The sequence below is a fragment of the Diabrotica undecimpunctata genome, chromosome 3 (genome assembly GCF_040954645.1).
Source record: "Diabrotica undecimpunctata isolate CICGRU chromosome 3, icDiaUnde3, whole genome shotgun sequence".
Classification (NCBI taxonomy): Eukaryota; Metazoa; Arthropoda; class Insecta; order Coleoptera; family Chrysomelidae; genus Diabrotica; species Diabrotica undecimpunctata.
Genome location: NC_092805.1, coordinates 152237301 through 152249578, shown reverse-complemented (window position 1 = coordinate 152249578; position 12278 = coordinate 152237301). Strand labels below are relative to the sequence as shown.

The following is a 12278-nucleotide window of genomic DNA, read 5'->3' as shown; positions in this document are numbered from 1 at the left end:
AAATTGATACAATTCAGTAAAAAAAAGTAAACTTAAAAATAACTAAAAATAAATCACAGGACAAATGAGACTTAAAAATAAACCTAAAGTATAAATAAAAAAAAGATCACAGATCGACTAACTATAACTAAATTAAAAAAAAAACTGAAATATAAAAAAAGTTAAAAAAAAATTAGAGAAACAAAAACAAACATTATAAAAACCGAAAAAATTGTACTACTTGAAGTATATTTGTTGCGTCCTTGTTTTTAATATAATGCATTAAAGTTTTATTAGATAACGTGTTATTATTTGAAAATGTTAAAACTAGTTCTATTAAAATAAAAATTGTTTACAAAGTATATTATTATGTATATTAAGTTCAAGAAGTAATACAGAATTTAAAAAAAAAAGCAATTCACCCAGAAAAAAATATACTACAATGCAAAATAAGGGACTTAACGATATAACATTTCAATAAAATACAATAAAAAACGCTGGTCTACTTTTAAAAACGCTAGTCATGTAGACTACTCATTTACTTCGACAGGCTATTCGACAATTATTGAAATGTTAGAAAAGAAAACTAAAACAAAAATAAAAATTACTGAACAAAATAAAAAAAAACTAAATCATAACATTCATATATCAGTGTCATACAATTGCTTGCAAAATGATATTAACATAGTTTTAACATAGTTTTTCAATGGTGACGCAAGTTTTCTTGCATGAGTGATTGCAGTGATGCTGCTTGACGCAAACCGGAACGCATGCACACTTAACTTGGTGGCCATCATCTTCTTCGATTTCGATCTCAGCAGATTCGCAGCTGTCTGGAACCACTGGTGGTTTCAAGCAGATTTGTTGTGGTTTAGGCTTGCACTCGTATTTGACATCTCCCGGAATAATCTTGCAGTCGCATTTGTGGCCACCGCAGGATACGCACCCGCCGATTTGACCGCACGCGTGGCCACCGCAACCATGGTGGTGGCCGTGTTGGTAGTGACCACAGCCGCAGTTGGTTGAGACATCTCCGTGGCATGTGGCCTTGTGGGCTGGTACTTCGGTTAGGCAAGGTTTGGGTGCTGCAAAAATAAATAATAAATTATCTGAATAAATTATTATGATAAAGTTTTTATTTATGGTCCTTGCTTACGTTTACTCTTATGACCTTTGTTTTTCATTTACTCTTGGTATCTTCGCTACATTGCCATTTTTGTTGCCATTAATATACCACTTTCATACTTTTCTTTATGTTTTGTTGAAATTCTAATCTGGTTTATTTATTAATTTAATTTATTATGGATCTTAAAACAAATTTACCATTTTTGAGTGATTTTGTTCTGTAACAATAATTTAGTAAATCAGTTTTGTCTCTATCACTAAGCCACTGATTTGTATTAATATTATCATCACCCAGCCTTCTGCTTCCAAAGTTGAACTTAGGCCTCCCCTAATTTCTTCCAAATCTATAGGTCTTGAGCTTCTTACAGCCAATCCTCCTCCTCCTAAGTGCCTTCTCTGTTGAGATTGCCGATCAATATGGCAAATTTCTCTCTGTTCTGGGCTTGATGAATTAATTCATTTCCTTTTGTGTGGGTCCAATCTCTGATGTTTCGTAGCCAAGATTTTTTCTTTCATCCTATGCCCCTTTTACCTTCAATATTGCCCTTTAATATTACCTGGAGCTGCTCAAATTCCCTATGGCGCATTATGTGTCCTAGATATGACGTCTTTCCAATTTTGATAGTATTGACCAGATGAGGGCGTGTGTTCATTGCTCTCAGTACTTTTTCATTAGTAGTTCTGCTGGTGCAGCTTATTCTTAGCATTCGGCGGTACATCCACATTTCAAATGACGTCATACTGTTTTAATGTCCAGGTCTCACAGCCATATAGTAATAGAGACCACACAACACTTTAGCGTTCTCAATCTTATTGAGACTGATAGCTTGGGGTTAGAGAGCATTTTACGCATATTCATGAAACCAGATCTTGCTATTTCAATGTGTCTTCTAATTTCTTTTGAGTGGTCTCTAGTGGAGATTATTTAGTTCTCTGCCCAGGTATATGAAGCTTTGGGAACTTTGAAGGGTGATACAATTGATTTGTATGTTAGGTGTAGCTTATTCATGGAGGTTTTTGTGAAATACCAGAATTTTGGTTTTGGAAAAGTTAATATCCAAGCCTAGCCTGTGACTCTTCTGATAATATGTTCATCAATATTTTTAGTAGGTCTTCTGTTTCTGCTAATACGACGGTGTCATCGGCATATCTTATATTGTTAATGATGACTCCGTTGGCTCTGGCAACTTCAGGATGATCTTCAAGAGAAGCTCTAATTATATGTTCGGCATATACATTAAATAATAGGGGGATAAAATGCACCCTTGACGCACTCCTTGTTCTATGTTAATGTACTTGGTGTTTCCGTTCTCTGTTCGAACGCATCCTGTGTGGTTCCAGTATGTATTACTTATGATAGCTATGTCGTGTTTGTCCAACCCTACTTCTTTTAGCACCTCGATCAATTTTCCGTGTTTGATGCGGACAAAGGCCTTTCTATAATCGACAAAACACACATACAGCCGTTTATGAACCTCAAGATACCTTTCTGCCATCAGTGTCAATCCCATAATTGCTTCTCTGGTGCCTGTACCCTTTCTAAAGCCATATTGAGAACGACTCAGGTATTCTTCACACTTATTTTGAACTCGGCTATAAATTAATCGCATAAAAATCTTAGCGGCATAACCCATTAGGGATACACTTCGATGGTCTTCACATTTCCTTGCTTTTTGTTTTTTAGGAAGAGTTATATATGTGGATGTTAGCCAGTCATGCGGTATTATGCCATGTTCATATATAATGTTGCTTTGTTGCCTAATTGGCTTTACAGCCAATAGCCAGCTATTCTTTTTACGTCGTTTTTCCGTCGTGTAGGTGGTCTACCCTTCTGTCTCCAGTCTCGGCTCGTGGTCTTCACAATGTATTTTTTGGGTTTACCGCCCGTCATTCATTCTACCCAAATGGCCCGCCCAGTTTCACTTCAGCCATGCTATGCCTTCTATGATATCTGTGACGCCTGTCCTTATTTCTTCGTTTTTAACCCTATCTATCAGATTCAGTCCAAGAAGCGAGCGTTCCATTCTTCTTTGAGTTACTCTGAGTATAATTGCTGTAGCCTGGATTAAGGAAAACGTTCTGGCGTCGTAAATCATGACTAGAAGCACACAATATAACATCGTTTAATTCTCCCCAAATGATCATTATTCTGGACCGAACCTCTTTATCGATTTTATGTTTTTGATTATCACTTTTTCCAGTCCTAGTGTATCCTCGTAATACTTTCAATTACATCTTAAAATTTTAAATCATCTTGACACTTTGAAGATTCACACCTGGCTTTGAACGTTTAGTGGCTTCTTGTGGTTCTGTGAATTTCTTTACAAACTTTTATATCTGCGATGCCTTTATATACATTATAATTGTTTTACTTGAGACTCATAAGGTTAGAATTAGTATACGGTTTGTTTTCTAGATAGCGACTTTCCAAAAATCGTCCTTTATGTTTTTGTTATATCTTTTATTTTGTTAATGTCTAGTGGAAAGAAGTAGAAATAGATTAACTTGAAGAGGGACTTTCATAAGAAGTATAAGATTTTGCTAGGTACTTGTATCTACTTTTATTGACGTAAATAACTCTGCCTGCGAAGTTACCGATGAAGATCACAACGACGATGGCACAGTAGAGAAGAATGGCGTTGAAGTCTTCAACCCCCCAACATTACTCATCGCAGTGACTTATAAGGAAAGGTTGTGTAGATAGGCAGGACAGGAACGAATAAGACGTAGCCACATAAGTAACTGCGGATCAACTTGGGACATGACAGTAGACAGTAATTCCTGAATTAAAGCTATTTAAAGGATTTCTAGCAGGTTCGATCTCTCAAAGAGGTTAAGAGATTGCAACCACATAATCATAGACATATAATACAAATAGATTAAACGTTGCAATACAGAGTCGATCCCCCAGTACGACAGAGACAACTGACGGAAATCAGTCTCTGCATCTCTTTTTAATGGACCGAATTTTTGACCACGTGATCTTCTTCTTCTTTCTTCTTGTATGTAGGCTTTAAAGCCTATTTCTTCTTCAATATTAGCCTCCTAATTTGTTTAAATTATCGCACCATCTTTTTCTTGGTCTGCCAATACTTCTTCGTCCATTTGGTGACTTATATCGTGCTATTCATACTATGCTATTCTCTGCCATTCTACTAATGTGTTCGTTCCACTCCTGTTTCCGTTTTGCCACCCATCCATTGATGTCTTCTATATTACATGCGCTTCTTATGTTTTCGCTTCTCTCCTTATCCAACAGACTTTTCCCTGATATTCTTTTCTGAAGTCTTTTCATCTCTGTTGTTTCTAGTAGTCGTCTCGTTTTAGTCATTTGTCAGGTCTTGTCTCTGCCGTGTATGTTACTGCATATGGACTTATAATTAAGGTCATATACGATCTTTTAAAGAAGAAGTAATGGACAAATGAGAAAACTAAGTTAAAGCCTTATTTTTAAAGATGATCAGGAAGAACTACCTAACTTAAATTAAAATATTGTACCATCAATCTTAACAGCTCCAGTGACAAAAGCAATATACCAAGTCAAAAACAATAATAAAAATATACCAAATTAATTCATTGTTCTATTCAATTAAATATTCGATCGTATAGGTCAAAATCAAATTTACTTCTCTCACTAAGAAACCATTCTTCTTCTTCTTCGCGTGCCATATCAGAATTATTCGACGTTGGCGATCACCATTGCGAAGGCTTTTCGATCTTCGGCAATATGGAATAATTGTCCTGCATTTGATATCTGTGTCCATTCACGAATGTTTTTTAACCAAAAAACTTGTTTTCTTCCTACACCTCTACGGCCGTCTATTTTACCTTTAAGGGTCAATTGTAATATTTTATATCGACTTCCCCTTACTATATGTCCCAGATAAGACATTTTTCGATGTTTAACAGTCTTTAGCAGTTCTCTATCTTTGTTGACGCTCTGTAGTACTTTCATTAGTTTTCCTTGCTGTCCAAGGTATCTTCAGCATTCGTCTATGAACCCACATTTCCAATGCTTCAATTTTGTTCATGATCGATACTTTTAGCGTCCACACTTCTGCACTATACAAAAGTACGTACCAAACATAATACTTAACCATTCTTTGTCTTAGTTCTAAACTGAGTTGATTATTGCAAAGAAATGACTTCATTTTCATAAAAGTAGTTTTAGTCATTGCTATTCTACGTTTTATTTCTATGTCCGGATCTAGTTGGTCCGTTATCACAGTTCCCAAATATGTCATTTTGTGAACTTTCTTCAACTTGGACTCCGTTTAATTGAAGTTTTGCATCGGGATGTAGGTCACGACTACACACTTAACATTTGGTTTTGTTTGAGTTTATTTTTATGCCCATTTCCCCTCCTACCTCGTGAATACGATCAAGCAGAATTTTGGAGATCTTCAATACTATCTGACAGAATTACTGTATCGTCTGCATATCTAATCACATTAAGAAACCATACGTTAATAAATGTAGCAATAGTAAACTCATTGGTTTGATAAGCAATGCCGTTAATTAGCAATAAGTGTGACGAAAAAATTAGTCAATAGCAGCTTGTTTTTCAGAGAAACCTTGGAAATAGAAAAGCACTATTTTCTATGGAAACGTAAAAGAAAATTAATGTATTAAAGGTAATGTTTCAAGTATTGCTACTTGCCCGAAGGTTAACTAAGGCTTGGTCGATATCAGGATACCACACCGATTATTCTACTGAACTAGTTTGGGCAAAGAATATTAAGCTATTCAGCATTGCTTAGTGCAAGACGAGCTAAAATACTACCAAATGTGCTGGCAGATGTACGGGTATACAAGCCAATAAATAAAAGAAGACGAAGAATTACCTGCCCAAAAAGAAGATATTATAATCAACAGGCAAGTTTTAAACAACATTGGATTCGTAAAGGGCGCCAGAATATAAAATAATTCAATATTTAAAATCTAAAACACTTATTTAAAGATTAAATGATATGTACCCAAGACAAAGAAATAAACCTTAAAAAATGTAATTACCATTAAAATTCGTAAAAGCAAGCGTAGATAGAAAGGTTGGTGGATATAAAGACCTACGCATTTGGGAGCTCCATAATATTTCTGGCATAATCAACACTTGTTGACTGAGCAATATATTAATTGGACTGTTGAATAGAACAGAATTCTATAAGGTGAAAATTAATCAACGCCCTCAAAAAGAAAATAATATTGACCATCTTGAACATATTGTAACAGGATCTAAATATGCATTATTACAAACATAATGAAAGGTAGAATATAAGATAGAAGTAGTCAAGGGAAAGAAGAACTTCAATAGAAGAAGATCAATATTATTATATTGATCTCAAACCTCGAACAAGGAACTGGAATATAAAGAGCAATATTCGTTTCTGTAAAGAATATAACCTAAAATTTAAACAATACTTACGTTTAGCTACTTTGTATCCAATTTCGCAGAGAGCTACTTTTCTGATTGGACATTGTACTCCCAATTGTGCTTCGGATCCTCCGTTGGCGAGGATCTCTGCTTCCTCCTCTTCAAGAGCTAACAATTGTTCGGCGGCTTCTTCAGCTAAAGCAGCTGGACTGTTGCCCGCTGAAGCTCTCACTGGCATCAATTCGACGATTTGTCCGTTCAAGTTGAAGATGCCTTCTTCAGGTACGTTAGCTTTGATTATCTAAAAATCCGAATTTAATTATTTACCTTCTCGTTATCAGTCTAGCGTTTGTATTACAAAGCAAGCAATGTGATATTTACGTTCAAGAGTAAAATTAGGATGAACTAAATGGAAGAAGACAAGTGGGAAGTTGTCCAATTTGTAAGATACCAACGAATCTTACACAAAACTGCAACTGGAATTATAACACAAAATTATTTAGGCTGCGCTGCTTTGGTGAAACAAAACAATGCAATGCAAGATAAGAATACAGATGAAAAAACTGAAAATACTAGATGGCCTAGGAATCACAATAAGATCGTATCTCACTGAAGCATTAAAGTCAAAGCTTGATCTACCCCAATTATCTATAAATGTAAGGAGGATCGCTCCAGAAACTCTCTTTAGGGTAAGATTATCTAAGAACTGACAATCGTATCATGTAAAAAAAGTGAAGGGAGGGATTCAATGCTCTTTGGAATGCTCCTTGCAGATGAAATCATATTAGTGAAGGAAAACAAAGAAATTTTGAAGAAGAGGTTGGAGAAGGGCTAATAAAAAAGGAGGATTTTAGTTTAGCAGATCAAAAATGAGGTATATATGGTTGAAAGGAACAGGAATGGTAAGAAACATCAAATTTCTTGGAGAAAACCTAGGAAAAGTAGAAGAATTTAGATACCTCGGTTCCTTATAATGGAAAATGGGACACTAGATCAGAAAATTGCCCACAGAATACAGGCTGGTTGGTTTAACTGAAAGCACATGAGCGGAAAGAGCTGAAAGGAAAGATACATAAGAGTGTGGTGAGGCCAGCTTTGGTGTACAACAGTGAAGGGTGGCCTGTAAAGAAGGTTTAAAGATGGAGATAGCTGAAATGAAAATGTTACGGTAGAGGTTAAGTAAGACTAAAAGGGACAAGATTAGGAACAACGTGATTTGGAAAAAAAACCATTACAGTCTCAAAAAGGTTCAATAACAAATATTGCAATAGTTTGGTCACTTCAGACGTTCAAATGAGAAACATATTATATAATGAAGGAGATAGCTGTTAGAAAACGTGGGAAAGAGGAGTAGAGGAAAACCGATAAGAAGGTAAAATGATTATGTAGCAGAGGACTTGAAAGATAAAGGTTTAAAACAAGGGTTTAAAAAAAGAAGATGTACAACATATTATGGTTGGAAAACAACATTTAGAATTCTTACTAAATATTATCTTACACGACTGCCAGTTAACATAAAACTGTCAATATTATACTACGGGTCAAATGCATACAAAGGAGAAGGAATAGGAGTTATTGCAGCAGCCTACTATCTAGTCATAAGTGGCAATAGATTATTGTGCTCAAAAATAACCTCGCTTCTACTAGAATATTTATTGGCTGAAGTTATAAGCTGTAATCTGCACTGAGGACTCTGAAGTTTACAACATGTTAGTCTGTAACAACTAAATCTGCAACAAACAGTTGGTTAAGTAGCTAATATTTCTTATATCAGGTCAGAACCATTATGCGTTATCACGAAAAGTAACGCGTAATAGTAAAAGATTTGTAAAAATAGAAAAAGGGACCTACTGCCTACTGGAAAAGTATTCCCAAGGGCAAGTAAAACATTATTAAAAGTTTTTTTTAGCAATGAAACAATACTCTTTAAACTTCAAAGAACTGAACTTAAAGTAATTAGAGCTGTTTTTACTGTGGACAATCTTCACTCAAATGTTTCAGTAATGTAGGTAAAGTGGAAAAAGCCACAAGCAGATTTTGAGAAAATATATAGGGGGATCGGCAAAATCGATAATCTAGAACTTCAGGGTTAGTATTATTCAAGGTGATAGATATCTGAAACAGGTCCTTTAAGAACCTAGTCGTATAAAAAACTCAGCTGCGAAATGGATAATAGGCTTTCTTGGAAGATAATTATAAAACATAGATATAAAGTCTAATGACAAAACATCTTTTAGATCCTAGTTTGAAAAGAAAGCCAGACGATACCTTTAAAATCTTAGAAAACTTATTTTAGTAGTAGGACTAAAAATTAGGCATAGTTGTAACACAATATCAGCACATTGTATTAGGAAAATTAAAAAATGTTATTAAACTAATCTAAAATTACTGATTTTCTAATTCTTAGACGATTTTAGTTGGACAAACTGGGCTAGAAAACGAATGATACAAAACGAACTGTAACACAAAATATTGTTGATAACGACCAAACAATATTAATACTAAAAGTAATATAATAAAGTAAGAAAACCGATTTTCATAGATAAAAACCGGAGTGGTTGTTTGAGGGATTTTTCTGTTAACCAAAGTTCTAAAAAAATGCTCGATCAAAAATGTCTCCATAGACTAAATACTAAAAAAAGGTTGTTTGGAAATTAAATATTCTTTGAATAATCTACTACTAATTAATATACAGGAAAAGTTAAAACTATCTTTATAAACTTTACATAATTTCTATATTTACTGGCGCTTACCTTCTTGGGAGGAAGTTCGATGGGGATCTTTCTGAAACCAAAGTTGAGTTTGTCTTCGCTTTGTAATCTTACAAGATCAGCTTCTCTTGCTAGTTTATATGCGAGATCTAAAGAAACTGAGTCTGCGGGAGATAAGGGACCATATCCATAACCTGGGGCTCCTGATCCTCCGGGTATACCTACTATTCCAGATCCACCGGGAAATCCTCTAAGATTTCCGTTAGATCCAATAACTCCACCGTGAGGAATGATAGGCCCGTGTCCGTAGCAAGGACCAGTACCGTGCAGTGATCCACAGCAAGACTATAAAAGAAGAAATATATTAATGTAATAAATTATTTTTAAATTTAGCGTGAAATGGTCTTGATTGAAAGAAAATTTAAAATTTTCATACTTGAGATACGACAATTTTTAACTGAATAGGATATCAGTAATAATGAAAAAGAATACTCCAAACATAAACATATTATAAATGACAAACTAATTGAACAAGTTGAAAAGTTTAAATATCTAGAATGATGGGTATATGAGATCTTAGGCTCAAGACAAGAAATTAAATGTAGAATAAAATAGACCGTGTTTATTTTATTTATTTGGTTTTATACTTTTGTTTATACACATAGGTTTAGTATTTACATTTTACTTTTTAACATTTTAACCTTTTATTTATACAATTTTCTATACAGTGATGAGTGTCTTACCACCCGGCAAAATAGCGGAAAGGATAGAAGACAGATTAAGTTGTGAGATAGTACGAGATAAAGCTAATTCTTAGACGTGGCTATTTTACTTCAGTCATAATTATACGGATGACCTCGAAAATATTTTATTTTAATAATTTTTGATGTTAAAATAAATGGTTGAATAAATTAAGATATATTATAGTAAAAAACATGAATTAGTAGCGATTTTAAATTATAAATCGTTAAGTTTATTTAATAATAAAAATAACTCAACTGAAATATTTGACTAAACTAAAAACTTTGTCAAAGCTTTGACAAAGTCCTCGTATACATACCGTCTCAGGACTCGCAACTAATGTAGAGTCATATGTCGCCATGTTACCAATCCAACGGTAACTTTAACATCTTAATTGTAAATTAGACATAATGTAAACCAAATTTTATTTATTAATTTTTAAAGGGTTTTTACCCACATATTTAGTGGCTACATCCATGTATTAACTAGACACTGATGATGGAATATTTATTCCGAAAACGTTTTGTCAATTCAACATAGCCCAACTGGGTTTTTTATATACCTTTTTATAAAGGATTTTATTCAAAAATTTTTAATATATGGTATACAGCCAAATACAGGAACTTTGTTTCCTTGTGGATTTTAATTCAAATTCAATTCCAGTTTTACAGTCTTCAGTTGTGAATGCAAAATAATCCGGTGAATCTCAGTGTTAATATCAATTCCTCTGTACAGATAGATTTACAGTTCTCTGTACAGTTTATTTTTGTAGAATTTTTACTTATTTCAATATTCTTTAAACGTTCTTTTAATTTTGAAGAATTTTTACTTTATTTTCAAAGTACAACGATACTTTTTTTTCAATAAGATATTTATGTTTAACTTTAAACACTTCTAACACTAGTAACGAGTGACATAAATGTTTAGTGATTCAAAGCAAAACGATCTCTGCATAATTTCAAATTATTAAAAAAAAAAAAAAGAAAACCACAATGTGGGTTTTGAACTCTAATCGTCTGCGACGTCTGTGTCGCAGTGTCGAATTCTTACCACTAAGCCACGAAGGATTGATAATTATTCTGTGACAAGAGTGTATAAAACTCCTCAAATTATAGTAGAAATTATTCTTGGTTAATAATTTAAAACTTAAGATTAAATAATCACTATTAATTAAATTATTTTATTCACATTTTTGCTTTATTGTGGTCAATCAGTTTTTACTTTATGCCAAATTAAAAATGGAAATACGTCACACAAACGACGTTACACATAATAATTATGACCAAGGTGATTTAGCTCGAAGTTAATGTCTAAAGGTGTGAGACTATCGATAGTGGTAATGTAATGTAATGTAAATTATAGGTTTCTACCGATTATTTCCCACCTCTACGAGTTTCATCTCTTTTTATTTCACAAGGTAACTGTGTTTTCTATCTCTTACGTTAAAAAGCCGGGTGGTAAGACACTCATCACTGTATATTTTACACCCATTTTTTTACATTTTTACATTTTACTTTTACATTCTATCTATACACCAATTTTATTTATTTATTTATACAATATTTTATTTTACATTTACACATATATGTTGTCCTGTTCATGTGTATGTGCATGTAACCAAAGAGGGGTATTGCCCAGTTAAATCTGGGCATATACCCAGAGTGTTTGTAGAGAGTAAGGACTTCGAGCGTGCGTGGTTTTTTCCAGAGCGTCGAGTGTTCCTTTTATAGTAGAGAGTTGTGATTGTGAATATGTACCCGTCAGGGGTACACCTTATTGATACCTTGTAGATTGTTTGATAGAGCGAGGAAATTCCTGCAAAGAGGTGAGCGAATAAATCTGGGAGGCACCAAAGAGATGGTATATCCACACAGGATGTTTCCATTTGGCGTTCTCTGGAGAGTATGGCGGTGGTGGTTTTAGCTGGTAGCGAGCCCTTTTGGCTCGAGTCCGTCACTGTTCTATGGAGCCTTTAGCTCTGCAGTTTGAACATAAAGTCTTTCCACCACCGTGAACAAGAAAAAAAAATAAAAAGGATAAAACAGACCAAAATCGCATTTCTAAAAATGAGACTTTTTTCACCGCCTGACATCTTGATCTAACTGTACATTACCGCTTGATAAAATGCTATATACACAGTATCCTACTACATGGCATGTAACCCTAAAGGCGGGTACACATTTGCGAACAGAACTGTTCGCGAACCGTTTGTGAACGCTATATTCGTTAATGTGTAAGTACGGCAGAAAAAACCGCTTGCGTACTGTTTCATCGTGACTCGTCGCGAACCAAATTGTTGCGGTTTATTTCACGACTTCAAAGGAAGCTCGGCTTTCAGTTTGGACGGCGCT

The 12278-nt window shown here is 34.3% G+C and overlaps 1 protein-coding gene across 1 annotated transcript in view; it reads right to left on the bottom strand.

The window, feature by feature from the left end:
- Window positions 1–439: 439 nt before the first annotated feature.
- Window positions 440–12278, bottom strand: part of Cp7Fa (Chorion protein a at 7F) — a 28822-nt gene continuing 16983 nt past the window's right edge. The window contains exons 3-5 of the mRNA XM_072524930.1: window positions 9229–9531; window positions 6527–6776; window positions 440–1064 (exon numbers count right to left, since the gene is read on the bottom strand). Of these exons, the coding sequence (XP_072381031.1) occupies window positions 670–1064; window positions 6527–6776; window positions 9229–9531 (948 nt within the window). The 3' untranslated portion in view covers window positions 440–669. The remainder of the gene's footprint in view (window positions 1065–6526; window positions 6777–9228; window positions 9532–12278) is intronic.